Raw genomic sequence first — 20,911 nt, 5'->3', positions numbered from 1 at the left:
ATAAATGAGTGAAACAGGCCGCAAACTTGTTGAAATTCACTTATAAGTCGGGCACTTTCACTTGGAATTCGCCGCAAACTTTTCAAGATGGAGAGAGAAATGTTATTGAGGGAGAAGGAAGAATTGAGGATGAAGAATGAGGTATTGAAGAAAGAGAAAGAACAGTTAGAGGAGGGAAATGCGGAGTTGAAGAAGCAGATGGATATGTTTCTTATAGAGAAGAGGCAGGGGTATTTTAGTATGCTAAAAGTGCGCCATACAGTAGGGGATTAGTTTGGTAAGGTAAGTTTGGACGAGTGTAATAAGGTAGGTGGCCTAAAAATGTAGCGTACAACAGGAAAAATCTCAATTTTGTATTCTTAATTTTTATTATTTCAGTGAAGAAAAAAGTTATGTATTACTGACTCACTGATGTAGAGCGGGCTGTGTACAATTTCATGGCCAAGATGGACAGGAAAAGGCTTGATTGGAGGACCGTTAGAACCTTAAAATGGAAACATCTCGCAAATTGGAATAAGTTATCTGACATGCCATATGTGATTTTGGAGAAGGAGAAACTACTTTAGCCACCCACGTTGAATTTGTGAGCTTCTCTTCATCTGTTGGGCTTTAAGAGTTGCGCCCAACGTGAAAAGTGCTTGGAATAATTAAGAGAATCGCATGGTTGAGCCAAATAGGATACTAATCATTTTTGGCCAAAAACTATGATGTCCAATAGAATCACGGCCGTCTATAAATAGTAAGTTTCGTCCATAAATAGTAAGTTTACTATTTATTGTAAGTCAAGATTTCTAGGAGTTTTAGTTATAATTTAATTCAGAAACTTCTTCCTAGGGTTTTTGTTACTATTTAAAAGGTTGTAAACTCCTTTTTTTTATTATCAATTAATTTATTACGAATTTCTAGAATTATTTTTATTTTCATATTTTCCTCGTGGATCCGAGGTACCTCTATAAGGAGTCCAGAGTAGCTCCGTGAATTTAGAAGAGTTATCCCGTGAGGAAGATTGTACTGGACCTCATCATGTCCATCCTTTGCGTCATTCACGGAAGTAAATACATTGCACAATTACAAAAATCTCAGAGCCTTTCTGTTCTTATTTTCCTCTTTAGCTTTTAGGTTTCTTTATTTGCTTTTACTTTGCTTGTTTTGATTGTGTACTGTTATTTAACTCCAATACAGTTTACCCTAATTAAGGCCACACCTTAGGAAGTGCGGTTGGACCACCAAACAAAAAGCTTTTTAACTTTTTCTATTAGATGGATGTCCCTACTAACTTTACAAGAGAAGTTGTATCAAAGGCATTTTGGTAGGTTGTAAATGCGTTGGATTTGGGCTGAATCAGTGTGGTTCCAGTTCCATTCCAGTTCTAATCTACTTATCACAAGATTTTGGACCTAGGCCGGATCCAACGTCCCCCAAATGCTGGTCCAAACCCATGTCCAAATAAGATCACCCGTTGATTCCATCAATTGACAGATCTTATCTTTGTGGCATTATAAACGGGTCAGATGACACAGATATAGGTTGGACTCAGTTCAGGCACATCCAATCAATTATTCAATCGGATCCAAAGATGGATATCAATCCAAACCAACGGATCCCAATTGAGGATCTTGCTTATATTGACCCAGGTCCACTAGATCATGGGCTGGACCCGATCCATTTACAGCCCTACATTTTGGTGGATTTGTCATGATTGTACCCATGACCTCAATCTTTCAATAGTTAGGCTATAACCATTAGGGCACCGTAGTAGTTCCTAAACAAAAATGGTCAATAAACAGAAACTGAGTCAACGGTCAAGATGAGACCTTAGTGTGATATGTTTAATATTAAGAAATGACTTAGTGGGATATGTGTATGGAAACCTTACCATGCACATAGTTGTATTTGGATTTGCCATCATTCGCGCGCATTGTCTATCTGGTCCATCCATTGGACATTTGAATAGCGAGCTGGGTCCATTTGGAGACATCATTTTAGGGCAAGATCCAGAGAATGAGTTAAATCGAAAGCTCCTTTGGACCCATCACGGAAAACAGTGGGGACGGTAATCATTCACCATTAAAAACTTCTAAAGGCTACAAAAGTTTTCAATCAAGCGGATATTTGTGTTTTTACTTATTTAATGTTTTTTTAAACTTTGGAACAGGTTGGATTTCAAATAAACATCATGCTTGGCCTTAGGATAGTTTCAACGGTAAGAATCACTCTCCCTACTGTTTTTGTTTTCCCTCGTTCTTTGGCTTATTCCCTAATATGATATCTCATAATGGATCAACCTCCACCGTTTCCGTACGCGTTCTGCCGGGACGCGGACCAGACGCTGACAGGGTGAGTAGGACTCGCTACTGAAGTGACGTCACCAACTTACGTGGGTCCCACTATCATGTATGTTTTTTATCCACACCATCCATACATTTGGAGAGATCATATTAAGGCATAATCCAAAGAATGAGTTAGATCCAAGGCTGGAGTGGACCCATCACAGAAAACAGTGAGGAGAGTGATGCCCACCGTTAAAAAGTTCTACGGGCCAAAAACGTTTTCGATCAAGCTGATATTTTTGGTTTCCATTATTTCATGTCTGATTTAACACACGAACAGGTTGGATCTCAACTAAACATCATGGTGGACCTTCGGAAGGTTTCAACGGTGGGCGTCACTCTCTCCACTGTTTTCTGTGGTGGGGTCCACTTCAGTCTTCGAGCCCTAAAATAATCTCTCAAAATGTATGGACCGTGTGGATACAAAACATAGATGATCTCACATAATTTGATGACGTCACTTCAGTAGCCAGTCTGACTACTCAACCTCTCAGTAGCTAATCCGCGTCCGTTCTGCCTTAAGTTAGAAATGGGGCCCACTGATGGATAATGACCAACAGTTTATGTTATACTGGACCTTCTATTCCAATTGGTCGCCTGATGGACAGCTAATCAACAGTAAAAACGGAAATTAGTAAATGTCTTCGAATATTTGGACGGATCATGTTTGGGATACGTGCCACGTGTACGGGAAATCTGACCTCCATCCTTACCTATAAATAAATTAGAAAAAGGTAACAGACGGTGATTAATAATTATATAGCAATAATGGTTGGTTGGGCATTCTACCAACCGTCGAATAGTTGGACCGACGTAGATTGCTCACTTGTTCATAGAGTTCGATATTAGTTTGTTAAATTTGTACTTCCACCGTCTAATAAATGTCCAGACACCGACCATTCTTTAATGCAATTTTTGGATTATAGTACATTCGAAAGTGGTTCAAAATTTTTAGGTGGTTCGGATTAGAGGTACTGCCACGTGTACAATGTGGGTGGTGGCCAGCGGGTGTGGGTTAGGGGAGTCCCAGGTAACAGCTTAGTGGACCATGGGCTTACCTGGGTTTGTGTGGTGTATATCCACTGTTTTGTCAGCTAATTTTAAGGTGTGGGCTCAAAAATGAAGCAGCTTAAAATATCAGGTGGACAACACCACATGAAAGAGTAGTGATTGAACATTAGAAACTCTTTATGGGGCCCAAAAGTTTTGGATCCTAAGGGCCTGTTAGGCAGATTGGAAGGGATTGGAAGAGATTGGAAGGTAAATCTCTAGATTGACCGTGTGCCTAATAGACACGAGATTCTGATCTCGGGATATAGCAATCCCATGGGATTGCCAGCAATCCACTGACATCACCATCATTACCTTAAAATCCATCCAATCCACCCTAATTCCATTCAATTTTGCCTTGAATGTGTTTGGTTTGACAGATTGGAAGGTATTGGAAGGTGCAATCCCGGGATTGGACGGGCGGGCCAAACAGACTCAGTGATCTAATCCCGGATATAGCAATCTCATGGATCTTGCACCAATCCATTGACGCAGCCATCGTTACCTTAAAAGTGATGCAATCCACCCTAATACCATTCAATCCCTTCCAATCCGCTCGGCCAAACACGCCCTGAGAAGTTTTAAATGGTGGGAGTTCAATGACATTTGTTTCATGTGGTGAAGTCAACCTGAGATTTGTATCTGTTTCATTTTTCTAAACAAATCCCTAAAATAAGCTGAAAAAAATAGATGGTATATTTCATTTTTCTAAACAAATCCCTAAAATAAGTTGAAAAAATAGATGGTCTATTTCATTTTTCTAAACAAATCCCTAAAATAAGCTGAAAAAACAGATGGTCCGTTTCATTTTTCTAAACAAATCCCTGAAATAAGCTGAAAAAACAAATGGACTGCCTGGATATAGAACACCATTTCATCGGCTCATTTAAGGCATGAATCCAAAAATCAAACATATTTAAAGCTTAAATACACCTCACCATAAATAACCTGAATTGAACACTTGCATTAAAAAAAATTTCTTGGGGCGCCACAGAAATTTTAGATCTGATATTTTTGTTTTCTCTTTGTCTATGTCTACATGACCTTCTCAACAATTTGGACAGTAAATAAGCTCATGCACTAAAATGAGACGAGAAAACAGATGAACGGCGTGGATAATACTCATACATACACATTAGGCCCAGAGAATTTACTCAGTATGCAATCCACTTCCCATCTCATACCAGCCCGTGTCGGCAGCACCGGCATATGGCTGATACTCTTTAAAGGAATTGTACACGTGGCACACCAGTCACAAAAGAAGTCTAAATCGTGGACTTTAATTTGGATAGATCATGAATCCGAAGTTAGACAGATTAAATTATAAATTGAACAGCTAGATTAATTGGGCGGTTGATGTCACAATTACTCAATGGTCACAAATAAACAAAGAAATGCCTGGTAATCAGATATTACGTTTTCTCATTCCATATGATTTTCAACTTAGATATCTACAGTAGTTCACACAATTTCGACAGATTAAATTGTATTATAGGCTACATGAACTATTATGTTGGGTATGACTCGAATGGGTCGACATTCCGCAATCCATGGTTTAAACTCTTTTAAGATGCAGAGCTTTTGCAACTTAATATCTTACGGGCAACCAAATGACCCTTAATCGAAACCATATGTTTGATATGCATGACTCCCTATTAAAGCTATACACGAGCAGAGTCAGCTTGGTAGCTCGCTCGACTTGACTTGTATTAAAGCTGAGTTCAAACCGAGTCGAGCTGATTTTTGGAGCTCGAAACGAGTTCGAGCCAAGTTCGATCTTACCCCAGCTCAACTTGACTCGACTCGAATACTGCTCGAACTCGACTCGACTCGGTACAGGGTATATATACCCTTCAAAAAAAAAAACCCTACCCTCCTTTTCAAAATACATCCTACCCACACGACCCTAACCCAACCTCACCTTTTCCTCCCTCTCTTCCTCCCTCTCTGTCAGTCTTGTCGGCGAAGCTCCTCTCTCTCTCTCTCTCTCTCTCTCTCTCTCTCTCTCTACTCTCTGACTCTCCCTCATCCTCCCTTACCCACATGGCCGCACCGACGCACAGCCGTCTTCCTCCCTCTCTTCCTCCTTCTCTGTCAGTCCGCCTGGCGAAGCACCCCCCCCCCTCGCTCTCTCTCTCTCTCTCTCTCTCTCTCTCTACTATCTCCCTCATCCTCCCTTACCCGCATGGCCCCATCGATGCACAACCCGTCTTCCTCCCTCTCTTTCAGTCCGGTCACCCCTGCGGCCCTGCCACTGCAGCTCGCCTAGTATGGTCAAACCTGCGGGCTTACCATTGCTCGGTCGCCCCTGCCACTGCTCTGTCAGTCCTGTCGCCCCAAGCCAGTCAGATAAGTCCCTGCCCTGTTTGTTGAAACATGTATGGATTGATTAATTTGATTTATGTTAAAGAATTTTATATGATTTGGGCTCGAAAACTCGAACTCGAAATAGGCTCAAAGACTCGAACTCAAACTCGGCTCGAACCCGGCCGAGCCGAGCACGAGCTATTGTTTCGAGCTTGAAGGCCGAGTCGAGCCGAGCACGAGCTAGGACTCGAGCACGAGCTAGGCAAAGCTCGGCTTGGCTCAACTTGTGTACACCTCTACTCCTTGTGGATGAGAATGCCCATAAAAAATTCATAGGCTTGATTGTTATAAATAGATGTTCATTCTCTTTTGTTTCGGGTCAATGACTTTTTATTCAGGCAATAGCTATGTGAAACACATGAATATGCATGGTTGCATTTTGAGGATTTCAAAAAGTAAACTTCGCTACTCTTCATTTCTTTTTCACTATGCAAGTGGTTTACTCTCCTCTTCATGGTACATGTGCGAAGTACGGTTTGGGTAGGCTTTGATATGGACTCCCATTTAGGTTATACTATCATCTAACATACGTAAAAATATGTACTTTTATAATTTTCTGGAGATTTTTTGTTAAGAGATTTCTTTTTTGGAAGAATAGCCTAGAAAGAGATATATCTTATATTCTTGATTTTTATTATTCTAGTGAAGAAGAAAGTTATGTATTATTGGCTCATTGATGTAGAACGGGTCGTGTTCAATTTCATAGTCAAGATGCACCAAAGAAAAAAAAAATAAAAAATAGCCTAATTGGAAGATTATTATAACCTTAAAACAAGTATAACTCGCAAACCAAAATAAGTTATCCAATGTGACATATATGATTTTGGATGGGAGAAGCTACTTTAGTTGCCCACGCTGAATTTGCCATATTCTCTTCATCCATTGGGCTTTAGGAGTAGCATCTAACATGAAAAGTGCTTGGAATAATTAGGAGAATAGCATTGTTGAAGCAAATAGTGCACTTACTATTTTTGGCCGAAGACCGTGATGTCTAGTAGGAATCATGACCGTCTATAAATAGTGAGTTTATTATTTATAATAAGTCATGATTTCTAGAAGTTTAGTTATAATTTAATTCTGAAACTTCTTCCTAAGGTTTATGTTATTATTTAAGGGATTGTAAACTCATTTTTTAATATCATTTAAGAGGTTGTAAACTCATTTTTTAATATCAATTAATTTATTATGAATTTCTAGAATAATTTGTAATTTTTTATTTTTCTCATGAATTTGATGTACCTATATGACAAGTTCGGAGTAATTCTATAGATTCAGAATAGTTATTCCCTAAGGAAGACCGTGCTGAACCTCATCATGTACATCCTTTGCGTCATTCATGGAAGTAACTACGTTACAAAATTACAAAAATCTCAAAGCCTTTTACTTCTTATTTAGGTTTTGATTTGACTTATATTCAATTTTTTTAGCTTTTACTTTGCTTGCATTGTCTGTGGACTGTTATTTAACTCCGATTTTGGACCTCGGCCGGATCCAACTTCCCCCAAATGCTGGTCCAAACCCATGTCCAAATAAGATAACCCGTTGATTCCATCAATTGACAGATCTTATCTTTGTGGCATTATAAACGGTTCAGATGACTCAGATACAGGTTGGGGACTCAGTTCAGCCACATCCAATCAATTATTCAATTGGATCCAAAGATGGATATCAATCCAAACCAACGGATCCCAATTGTGGATCTTGCTTATATTGACCCAAGTCCACTAGATCATGGGCTGGACCCGATCCATTTACAGCCCTACATTTTGGTGGATTTGTCATGATTGTACCCATGACCTCAATCTTTCAATAGTTAGGCTATAAACACTAGGGCACCGTAGTAGTTCCTAAACAAAAATGGTCAATAAACAGAAACTAAGTCAACGGTCAAGATGAGACCTTAGTGTGATATGTTTAATATTAAGAAATGACTTAGTGGGATATGTGTATGGAAACCTTACCATGCACATAGTTGTATTTGGATTTGCCATCGTTCGCATTGTCTATCTGGTCCATCCACTGGACATATTCTAATCTTCTTTCGTTACTCTGCAGAAACCAAGCAATCGAATGGTCCTAAACATCCAGCCACTGGACCTATCTTAATGGACACGCTTGCCCATCAGTTACTGCAAGCCATTGATTAGATAGTTTGGATTATCTAAACAGTATGAATTTTTACAGGCTGCCTAGGAAGGGCAGATTGGACTTAATGGATGGTCGAGATAGCTGATGTGGATGTAAACGAGTACAAATGCAATTATGTGTAGGGTAAGGTCACATACATTCAGCCACTATTCTTTAAATTTTGGTTAGACTAATCTAACGATTGCAAAAGTAAATGTTAGGTTTAAAAAAATTGCATACGCTTAAATGGGGGTTGCTCTGGTGGTACCGCAACTGGACAGAAGTGGGGCCCATGTCATGTATTCATGAAATCCAATCCGTCCATCAGATATTTGACCTTATATCACCGCAGTTAACCGAAATTCAGCCTACTCCAAACTCAATTGGGTCACACCACAGGAACATTTGAGAGTGGATGCCTGCCATTGATTTGAATGAGGCCCACCGTGTAGTATATCCAAATTCCAGGCCATTCAGATCCTTAATCTGGCCTGGATGAAGGATCGGGCACAAAATCAGGCTGTTTCGCAACTAATGTACGTCCCAGTTTAAATCAAGGGGTGGGAGTTCCGTCCTATCTTGTTCCTTGTGATGTGGCCTACCTGAGTGTTCTATTCGGCTGATTTTTGATGAATAACGGTAACATGAGGCACGAATCTGATGGACGGGTTAGATGGCTTTCATACATCACATGGATCCCACATATTACCTGTACCGGTACCACTGGTGGGTACCTTACACCACACCAAATCTTGGCTCGGTCAATGGTTAAATCTATACACAACTTGGTGCTTTACCACAAAGAAGGATGATCACATACATGATACCGCCCCCATCAATACCACGCTGCTCCATTTTACTCACCAACATGTCACATGTGTAGGACATCTGATCCGTTCAGAATGTAGGACCCATCACGAAGATCAAGAATCAAGAAAAAAAAGTGATCCACACATCAGATGAATCACACCGTCAAATTCAATGGACCGACAGTGATCTAAACAATATATGGGCGTGACCTCACCAATGGTTGAAACGGTCAGATTTTTGGAGTAGGAGATCTTCATAACAGTTCCCACCTTTTGCATGGCTCGGATGTCCACTACTCATAAAATGTTGGCAGAAAAATACCCATTGTATGATGGGGCCGTATATGATATTCCCTCACGTAGATGATGTCATTTAAATTCGTAGAACTTACCCTGCTTGCAATTCTTTAATGGACGTAGCCATTCGCTGCATCCAAATGATTAAATGAATGGTTTTACTCATTGGGCAATTCAACGTAATAATATATAACAAGATGTTTGCTAACCTATCACACCTGTACACGTTTCACGTAACACTTGTAGAACATCCATGCCCTCCATTAGATATAATTTAGTGTAATGATGCCCTGGCTCAAAAATCAAGCCAATCTGCTTATCCAATGGACCACAGTAAACAAGACAACTGGACTGCTAGGAAACATGGTTTGTAAGCCATCTGGCTTCACTGTCCCTAACTTGACGGCTAGGCTAGCCTGATTTTAGATATATAGCACTTACATTGCGGGGACCACCAGATTGACCGCTTAGATGTTTTACAAACATGCCATGTGATGACATTTAAAGGCACATACACGGCTGAGATTAGGGGAGGAAATGTATAGGGTCAACCTGAATTCATTTGATCCGACCCAATAATAAAATATGGGTTTGGATTTGAATCTCGACCAATGGATTGAAAGCCCCTGATTTCCAATGGGTCATCTGAGCTTTCAACTGGTTACTGTGAAAATGTTGAGAGGACGGACGACTTATCTGCACCGTAGATGGTTGGTGCCAAAACATCCCCAAAATCAAGATAATCATAAATATAGAATAATTGGCCTTTTGTGGGTGGAATGGGATCCATTGCTGAATTTCTAAATTAACTCATTCTTTTTGGGTCATCTATTCAATGGTCCATTTGGGTAGTTTAATACCGATTGTGGCGTGTTCCATGCATTCCACGTCAGATTTGCTAAGTTAAATTGGCGTTTCCTCGATCCAAATATTTAAGAATTTATCATTTGGGAAACTTTGTACTTTCATGGTCCATAATATCAACGGTTGGATTAGTAAACAATGAGGTTTGACTTGTAAATTAGAAACCCAAATGATACATATCAACGGTTGGATTACTAAATCCGGCTTTGACCCGATGTAAAGGAACTGGGTTTTCAACACTAAAATTTTGTATAACATGGATATCGTGTTGGACTCAAACTTTTTAAATCATAGTTTAAGATAGGACCCCATTTTGGAATCGGTCCATCATTGAGTCGGGTTGACTCAAAACTCATAGATAGATATGTTGAAGTCAAGAAATTTTATTTTTATTTATTTATAAAGCTGACACGTGGGTAACATCCACGTCATCTCTCAGGGGCATCCCCCCGTCATGTTCGTATATCTATGAAATTAGCTTGGTGGGCCACACAACGGGGAATAATGTAAGATCCTTGCTCTTAAAACCTTTCATGGTGTGGCACGTAGAGATGGATGGTTTTTTTGGGCACACTGTGATGAATAAATTTTATCCACGACATCCATTCAATTCGAAAGATCATTTTAAGAAATGAGGCTAAAAATAAGCATATCAAAGGCTAACGTATATCACACCGTTGAAAATAATGAAATTGAAAACTATTTAGGGACTATAAAATTTTTGGATATAATTCATTTCTTAGCCCATGACATTAAATTAAAATCTAAATTCAATATGTGGATGAATTTGACACATAAATCACGACAGGACTCACATCCCTTATAACATGATAACATCGACCCCTATTATGTTACAACTAAAAACTCCACGTGTCACATGACAACCTTGACTTATATAACATAACAACCACGACTCATACACCATGACAATCACAACCCGTATAACATGATGACCACGGCCCATATAACATAACAACCCCAACCTTTATCATATTACAACCACGACCCATATAATATGACAACTATGACTCATACCTCTATAAAATGGTAAGGGTCATGGTTGTAATGTAGTAAGGGTCGTGGTTGTCAAGTCGATATAATTAATAACTTGATTATTTTTAAATAATAGGAATCGAAGCCTAAAATAGGGTGATTTATTCCGACCACCTTGTCGGCCAGCTCATTGTAGGCCCAAAAAGTCCTAACTTGGGCAGTCCACTTCTAACAAACATTACAGCGATCTTAGAAAGTTTCAACAGTGGGTATCATTGTCACCATTATTTTTTATTACATGGCCCACACGAGCTCTTGGTGAAGCTGATATTTGGGCCCTATCCCTAAAATGACACGGCAAAAAGAATAGGTGACATGTATTATACACATACATCAATGTGGGCTCCACGACTTAGGCCTTGCGCACGCCTAAAGAGCCTTCCACCTACGTCACTTTCTCAACAATAAATAGAACCAAGAGTAAAGGCAATTTGATCTAAAAAACTTCACGACTTGTCCGAAGGCTACCCTCGAAATAGTTGGAAGATCAATTTGACCATACACTATGCTAGTATGGTCAAAACCCCTTTTGGAATCAGTCCATCATAGGGTCTGGTTGCCTCAAAACTCATAGATGGATATGCTGAAGTCAAAAAAATTCATTTTTAGTTATTTATAAAGCTAACGTGTTGGTGACATCCACTCCATCTCTCAGGGGCGTCCCCCATCATGTTCACCGTATATCTATGAAATTAGTTTGGTGGGCTACACAACGGAGAACAATGTAAGATCCTGCCCTTAAAACCTTTCATGCATGCGGTGTGGCATGCATGAGTTTTTTATCAGGTCAGGCGCACCTAATGAAACGGGTTAGATGAAATATATACGCGCGCCGTGGTGGGCCCACCTAATTCGTGAATGAATGGCTGTGGTCTCGATTCAGTTAGTTGGACACGGACGCGGTTTGGCTAGTGATCCCAACACCGGCCAGCTAGTTGGCGACAAAGGTCTGTGGGCCCCACCATGATGTATTTATTTTATCCACGCCGTTCATCTTTTTTTCCAGGTCCTTTTAGTGGTTGAACCCAAAACTTAGGTAGATCTAAATATTGGGTGGACTACACCACATGAAACTGTGGTGAATGAACGCATACCATTAAAAAATTCCTAGGGCCCACCGAAATGTCTATAAACCATCCAACCTGTTGATAAGGTCACACAGACCTGGATGAAGGGAAAACATAAATATCAGCTTGATCCAAAACTTCTATAGGCCCCAAATAGTTTTCAACGGTAAACGTTCAATCCCCACTGTTTCTTATGGTACGGTCCACCTGAGCTTTGGATCTGCCTCAATTTTGGGATTACATTCGAAAATGATCTGGCAAAATGGATGGACGGCGTGGATAAAATACATACATCATGGTTGGGCCCACAGAACTTTGACACCAACTACTGGCTGATGTTGGGGTCATCGGCCAAACCGCGTCCGTTGTACACAGTTGCGGGATGCCATGTTGGCCCACCTATTCCTCATCTCCCATCTTGCACACGGGTGACATGTTGGCAAGCGTGCCACGATTCACCTCTTCTACCTCGTCCATCTATCCACCTTCATGACCGGTTTCATCGGGCCTGATTACCAACACGTTCGGCCCGCCTGATTGACGGATCTCATATCTTCAACACGTGCCAAGCCAGGGATGGATTGTGGTCAACGACTTCGTAATTCATTTGGACCTGAGACATTAGTAATCGGCGAGGAAGACTGATGTGGTGTAGGGTGAAATATTCCAAGGCATTAGAGCATTGCAACATAACGGGTTTCTGGAACCGCGGGCCGCCCACAGGGAGACTGATGCGGAGACGATTCCCACGTGGAGAGATTGAAGAGGGGATTAGTGGCATACGTGTCAACATGTACAGGATCTCGGCCGATCATCACATGTGGCATCGACTAAAGTCAGTGTTCATCTTTCATCTAACCCTCCATTTATTCGAGTAAGCGTGTGGCCCTGAGCCAGGGCATCTTCATTGTAGCTCACATTCACTGGGTGGTCCTGATCTTACATACGTGTGCCATGTTGGCATTTGTGCTAGTAGAGCTATGGCTAGTTCCCTGATAATGTAAAACATTATCATCACGTCCTCTAAGCCTATCTGGAATAATTGGGGTACTATATAAATATCTTTCCATCATTTATCTTTTTCAAATGCCATCACTTTAATTATGCCATGTTTAGTAAGTTTTACCCTACCTTCTCCATTTGCAATATTTCAATCCTGATCATTGCGGTTCTTTTATATATTGTCTATATCCCTTATCACACCAAATTTTAAGCCATTTTAAAACTCAAGTGACGATGAACATGGTTTCCATTATTTCACCTGGTGCAGCCCACCTAAGTTCCTAATACAATTGATTGTTAACACATTTCATAACTTAGTGGGGACTTACCAAATGCACCATAGTTGTCCATCCCATGTCATGAAACCCTTACGGGTTAATTTTGACCTTGATCTAAAATTGTGATGGGCCATAGTAAAGAGAGATACAAGTTGAGGAAGGAAAAGGCCTTATTATTATTATTATTATTTTAAAAAAAAAAAATTTATGCCCATCAAAGTTTTGAATCAAAGTAAAACTTAGGCTACAAAGGTTTCATGGTTCCACATCACATAGAGACTCATAATCATATGTGATGAGTTCTCAAAAAGTTGGTACAGAGCTCGAACTCAAACTGTGCACAGCTTTTATATATATATATACATATATATATATATATATTTGTGTGTGTGTGTGTGGGAAGGGGTATTATGAGGTTGAGACTTTCCATGAGGTCAAGTTGTGTGGGCCCCACTGTGATGTGTGTTGAACATCAACATTGTGCATTTGATGCACTATTCCATGCTGGAGCATGGGCTTAAAAATCAAGTCAATCCATGACTTAGGTGGGTCACATCACATACAAAATAAAGTTGAGAGGGGTTACCCTCCCATTAAAATATTCATAATCATTTGTTGGGCTCACCGAGATGTGGTTCACAAATTTAGCCCATCCATTATATGTGTCCCACTTGGATGAGGGTTCAGACCAGGTTTCAGACACATCTAAATTTTAGGTGAGCCCTACGAAGTGCTTTTATATGTTTTAGGTATATCTTTACATGATTTTAGATGATATGGCCCACCTAAGTTCTGCATACGACTGATTTTTGGGATATCCCATAACTTAAAGAGGACCCATCAAATGCATGTTGATGTTCGACACGCATTAAATAGACCTAATGGGAAGCTCCCATGAGGTCTATATATATATATATATATATATATATATATATATATATATATATATATATATATATATAAATATATATAATATATCCATCACTTGGGTGGGCCACACCCCATACAACAGTGGAAAGGGGTTATCCTCCTATATATATATACATATCATATATCATATATATATATACCCAATGAGATGTGTTTCACAAATCTAGTTCATCCATTGTGTGTGTCCCAGTGGAAAGGGGTTATCCTCCTTTAAAACATTCATAATCATTTATTGGGCCCATTGAGATGTGTTTCACAAATCTAGTTCATCCATTGTGTGTGTCCCACTTGGATGAGGTGTAAGACCAAGTTTTAGCCATATTCAAAACTCAAGTGGGCCGCACCAAGTGCTTTTATATATTTTAGTCATGTCTTCACATGGTTTTAGATGGTATGGCCCACCTGATTTCCGTGTACGGCTGATTTTTGGTATATCACATAACCTAAAGAGGACCCATTAAGTACATGGTGTCGATGTTCGACACGAATCACGGTGGGCCTACACAGATCAACCTCAAGGGAATTTCACGTGAGGTCCACCTCATAGCACCATTTCCCACACACACACACACACATATATAGACAGCCCGGATGAAAAACACCAAATTGAATTTTTCTTACCCATCCAACTACTTCTAACACGTGGACTACCTTCCAAATGTACCAGATTTATTTTTGGGTGAGATCATCTACATACATGGTCCGAACTGTGGGCTACACCAGCACATGTGACAGCGGGTAGGTGATCTCCTCCTTGCACGTCTGTGGGCTCGGCAAAGAAGATAAGATTTTGAAAATAGCGGATTAGGTACGGCCCCGGCCTCACCGAAGATGGTGTAGCCCTTACCTTGGGGCCTACCTTGATGAATGTATTCTATATCCACACTGTTCATCCTTTTTTTAAGATTATCTTAGGTAACGAACGAAGAAATGGGTCCAATTTTCAGGTGGAACATACCATTAGAAATAGTGGTGACTGTCCATTAATGAGCTACATAAGTTTTGGATCAAGAAGATATTTATTTATTTATTTTTCCTTTCATCCAGATTTATTTGACCTCATCAACAGGTTGGATGGAAAATAAATAATACACTGCGCCTCAGGAAGTTTTTAATGGTATGTCGTTCAATAACCACAATTTCCTATGGTAAGGTCCACCTGAGAATTCGATCTCCTTAATTCTTAGCCTCATCCCCTAAAATGATCTATAAAAACAGATGTACGGCGTGGATGTAGAATTCATACATCAAGGTGGGCCCCACGCTTAAGGCTGCACCATCTTTGGTGAGGATGGGGCCGCACCTAATCCGCCCCCCATTTTGATAGGGTTATAGCTCCTAACCATAGCCTTGTTTGGCCAATGGTTTTTCCGAAGTAGAAGTGATTTTGAAAAGGTGAATGACCTTTGCTTTATGTACCTTCTTTCAAATCATACATAAAGTTTATTGGTATGGAAACAACCAGAGGTATTGTGGCTGGATGCATGCTAAAATTTCAAGGATGAGACTTCCATGTGGACTTTCTGGTCTCTTCTATAAAAACAAATGGCCGACAGCCTTTTTGTCAGGCCCACCTTTATTATCAATTTTTCAATTCTGTCACCCATGATTTTTGATATTTTGCTTTTCATAGTGCTATCTGTTGGTGAAGGTATCCAATGGATGAGACTCTTTTCATCCAATAAGAAATGGCAGGTGAAGTTGCGGGAGGACGGATTGATGAGCTGATCAGTTCGGTGATCTGGACCATTCAGTAGGTGGGCCTCTTAACATGCCCCAGACCATCGAATTATTTTTTATATGTTGATTTGTGGGTGGTTGATGAATCCATTATCTGTGCTATTGTGGTAGCCTTTGGATAATATTGGAAAAGAGTTGCAATTTATTAAAGAAAAGGAAAAGTTATTGGATACACACATACGACGGGAGAAGTTGGACAGAAGTGAAAAGGCGTGGGCTATAGGCATGAAGAAAGAATGGGAAAAGGTCTTGAAATGGCTTGGAAGTGATGATTTTTGGCAACACGACGCTGAAACGACCCACGCTCATATCTGGAAATCCACCACCAAAGCCAGGACCAAATTTAAAAGACATCAGGTAGGATGTAAGCAACAGGGTTGCACATGGAACCGGTGGAACTGGTAAACCAGACCAAAACCGACTAGACCACACGGTTTGGTCCAGTTCAAAGAACCAATTAGTTCAGTTTAATTCTCGGTTTTGGATTATGTAGAACCGAACCAAATCGTTGAACCGAACCTTGGATCCGAACTTGGAACCAGACTCCTCGGCCAATAATTTTTTTTTTTTTTTTAAATTAACATTAAAAAAAAAAAAAACAAACAAAAGCATAATTTTTCTTTATTCTCCCCCTCTTTCATGGCCTCTCCCTGTTTCTTAAGAACCATGCAATTGAACTGGATTATAAAAAAATCCATGCAATTGGGCTGGATTATAAAAATAAATCATACAATTGGACTGGATTATAAAAAGTTCAGAACCGTAGAACTAAACGGAAGCAGACCTTAAAAACCCGGTTCGGTTTTAGTTTTCCTGGAACTGTTGGAACGGTTCGGTTCCAGTTTCACCCCAAAACTGGACCGGACCGAACCGAACTGTTTGCACTCCTAGTAGGCAATGGTCAATCCATTCATAGATGAAGAGACATTTGGCTTCCATCAGGAAGAATGGATGAGCATTGGCTGAGCGATCCGAACCTCAACTACGACCACCTTAGCTACGTTTCTGATCTGATTTATATGAGCGTGAAGTGGAATGTTCATCTGATCAAGTTTCTCGATCCTCAGTGATCATCATTCTATGGACTGGAGATCCCTCGGACAATCTAATCACTTGAGCCACATCAAACCGTCTAATTAATCTTCAAGGGACGGATTGCAATTTCCCTGATGCTATATTTGGAAACTTCCATGTATTCCCGAGATTAGATTCTAGGAATGGAAGCTTCTTCATGGAAAGCTCCCCACTCTGGTCAGAAGAAGGAGATTCATGTCTAATTCTGATGGAACATGCAAGTTTTATAATCAAGCAGAGGAAAACTTGGACCATCTATTCTTTGGCTGCGCAATTACCACTAGAGACCCGAAGAGACTATAAATTAAAAAATGGAGACTGAGAGATTCCTAAATTGTGCACTGACACCTTTACAAGGGAATCCAGTTCGCATGCAATCTTCTCTATTTATAAAAAAAACAAAAAAAACAAAAAAAACAAAAAAAAAAAAAAACAGGCGGCTGTTTGGATACAACAAAATTTTATATCATGGTTAGAAAAAAAGATTGGAACTAAAATTCTCTAATACGTATAATAGGAGTAATCTATGGACAATTTTAACCCTTCATTGGTTGAAGAAAAGAATTTAAAACACACTAATATTTTGATGTGTGCAGACCTTCAATTGCAGGTATTTCTATTGTATACATTTCTTTTTCATGATAGTAGTCAGTGCCCTTCTCTCACCACTGTCTAAAGCAATCCACTTTGTCATATACAAAAATATGTGGGCCACCATGATGTCTTTGTAAAATTTATGAGAAGATCATTTTTGACATCTCATGTTAGGAATGTAAGCCCAAAACTTACATATATCAAAAACTCTCAAATGGGTTGAAACATTTAAAAAAAAGAAAAAAAGAAAAAAAGAAAAAAAAGTGGGGCACCTAACCATTCCATCATCTCTCTCTCTCTCTCTCTCTCTCTCTCTCTCATTTTGGGCATGTATTTGGACTGAATTGGGTATGTTTGACTGAGTTATCTGGGTTGAGTTGACTAGGTGAGCTGATTGGGTTGAGCTGACTGGGTTTGAGCTGATTGGGTTGAGCTGATTGGGTTGAGTTGACTGGGTGAGCTGATTAGGTGAGCTAATTGGGTGAGTTGATTGAGTTGAGTTGGCTAGCTAGGTTTGAGTTGATTGAGGTTTGAGTGGAATGGGTTGGACCTTAGCAGCTTGTTAACCTTGGGTGGGGTGTCTATAGAATGCCATTTCATTTGGTTAATAATCAAGTTTGACGGTGAACAATATCTTAAATGATTGACTCTAAGAGAAATTAACACCACTATATCTTATGACCATATATGAAAAATGAGAATTATGTGACAATGCTGAAAATAAAGGGTCTTGTTTGGCATACTACAAAAAGGGATGGCAGTAAGATTTTTTTTATAAAAAATAACTAACCTTTTAGTCTTATTTGGTTAAAACATTAACAAGGGAAAATGTTTGAGAAAGAGTTAACTGTTTTTTTTTTTTAATAACTAGTACCCAAACAACCCAAAATAAAATGAGTCCACACACACATGCAATAATCAAGGAATAAAATGTCACATGTTCAAAATCCCATTAAATCTTTTAAATAAACAACCAATATTATAATTCAATCTTAAAACATATATAAATCTTTCAAAATCTTTTTACAACCCATCTAAAGTATATACAATATTTCTATCTATAGATGTACACTAATCCATGATGTTTCGTAACACTATTACTCATGGATTGTGTCCGATGAATGGTACCATTCATCCTAAGGGCCCACTTCTAGTGGGTCACCACAAAAGAAACTACCTTGATCGAACTATCTAGATGATTTTTTATTTTTTTTTCTAATTGTCTTTCAGTGTACATTTGTATGCCATCATCAAACGGTTAGGATTTTCCAGACAATATGATTAAGCAACATTGACCACTGTACCTACTATGAATGGTTCTCGTCCATGTGGGGTTGCAAGGGCATGGTGGCATGGTTTTATATCATGTTTTGACGTAGGAAACCAATTCACATTCTATGAATTGTTAGAACAGAAAACAGGAGAGAAATCTCTAAACCTGATTTCAAGGGAAAAATTCAAGTACATTGCAGCCCAACTCATCATCTCCTGAGAAACATAGAATCTTGCATTGTCTATAATCACAATCACATTAAATTGAACATTTTCAAATATGTATATATACCATCCAAACACGACCTAAACGACTTCCTAATCTTTAAAGCCAACTTCTATAACGTAGGATTAGAGAGCCACTTCATCCATCAAACTCATTGGATTTCCGAATTCTTCATTTCCATAGTTTTTCTAAGAGCTCATCTCCCATCTCCTTCCATTCACTGCATAACTCCTACTTCTTGGATACAAAACCGCCTCCGAATTCGCTCTGTAATCATCTTGGAAATCACAAGGCTCGTCCTCATCAATCCTCGCCATCCCCACACTGTAGCTCTTAGGCAAGCCCTTCAATCCCATCGCAGGCTGCAAAGGAGTCTCCGTTACCTTCTCCCCACGGCTTCTCATAGAGGCAGCCCGGATCAACTCTCGAAGGTCTTCATCCACACTTGCCTGTGATGAATTCATGCTAAAGCTCCTGGGTAAGTTGGTCGAGCCGCAATGCATCTTCCCCGTGCAACCAGTCATGCCATTCACGTACAAGTCACGGACCCCACGAAGGGCTCGAACCGGCGCTTTCATGCAACGTACAAACTTGCTAGTGGAGTGGGTGTTGTTCTTCATGTCTATCTAGAAGAAGAAGAAAATGGATGTTGATTTAGAGAAATTGAATGATTGGTGAGAGAGATGGGGTTGGGAATTGATGAATTTATAAGGGGAGGAGTGGAAATTTAAAAGGGACGCTAGGGAGAGTTGAAGACAGAGATGGACCATTTGTTTTGGAGCCATGTAACCTACTCAAAATTCTTAAATATATAATTTATTGGGCTTTGACCGTTGAGGTAATTTGCATATGGATAGATGGGAGTCTATTCGCCGCACGGGTGTGAAATCTGAGTCATTCATCAGGTGCAAGGATGGTTGAAAATGACCTTGATCGATGATGAACGTGATCGGCTCATGAAGTGCCATACACGTAAGAGAAAACCTGATGGTTTGGAAAGTCAAAAATGAGATAGAAGACAAGTGCGATCTATGGTAGGGGCATGCTCCCATTGGGACCGACCTGATGATTGGCTCGGATCTTGTATATGACTTCCGGGTTGCCACGTGTGTCCCTCTCCAATCTGTCCACTCTCAAACAGTCTATTGGCTGTATTCTGATTCGGCAGTGACTCCTCCATTGTTAGGTTGGTAAGGGTCGGTGCTGGAAAAGCTCTGTGGCCCACCATAATGTATGTGTTTTATCATCCATTTTCTGAGCTAATTATATAAGGCATCAGCCAAAAAATGAGGAAGATGCAAATCTCATCTGGACCACATGACAGAAACAGTGGTGATTAAACACCAACGGCTAAAAACTTCTCAAGAGCACAAAAGTTTCGGATCAAGCTGATATTTGTATCTCTCTTTCATCCATATCTGTGTAACCTACTGGCCAGGTTGAATGCCAAATAAACATTATGATGGGCCTATAGGATTTTTTAATGGTGGGCGTCCATTACACTGTTTCTGGTGGTGTGATCCATCTAAGATTTAGAGATCCGCATCATTTTTTTTTTAGCTCATGCCTTAAAATGAGCTGTTAAAATGGATGGACAAAGTGGATAAAACACATGCTTTGGCCGACCAGCAGCACGACCATGACATCTACCGATATCTGGTACAGTAGGGGTCGCTAAAAATTGAAAATAGAGGAAACATGGGTCCAAACAATTGCAATCATGATTCTCTATTTGCCACAAGTAGAAAATATTTACCATAACTATAAAAATTTTGCTTGTCCAAATCTAATAGGCCCATATCATCACAGACTAAATTTAATGCAATAGCGC

At 39.8% G+C, this 20,911-nt stretch overlaps 1 protein-coding gene across 1 annotated transcript; it reads right to left on the bottom strand.

Moving 5' to 3' along the window:
- Nucleotides 1–18,939: 18,939 nt before the first annotated feature.
- Nucleotides 18,940–20,048, bottom strand: LOC131229261 (uncharacterized). Its single transcript, XM_058225167.1, has one exon. It carries the CDS (start codon nt 19,698–19,700, stop codon nt 19,269–19,271), a length of 432 nt encoding a protein of 143 aa, XP_058081150.1. The 5' UTR covers nt 19,701–20,048; the 3' UTR covers nt 18,940–19,268.
- Nucleotides 20,049–20,911: the final 863 nt, after the last annotated feature.

The sequence above is a fragment of the Magnolia sinica genome, chromosome 16 (assembly GCF_029962835.1).
Source record: "Magnolia sinica isolate HGM2019 chromosome 16, MsV1, whole genome shotgun sequence".
In the NCBI taxonomy this organism is placed as follows: Eukaryota; Viridiplantae; Streptophyta; class Magnoliopsida; order Magnoliales; family Magnoliaceae; genus Magnolia; species Magnolia sinica.
Note: the sequence above shows the minus strand (reverse complement) of the source record. Positions and strands in the feature narration are given on the sequence as shown.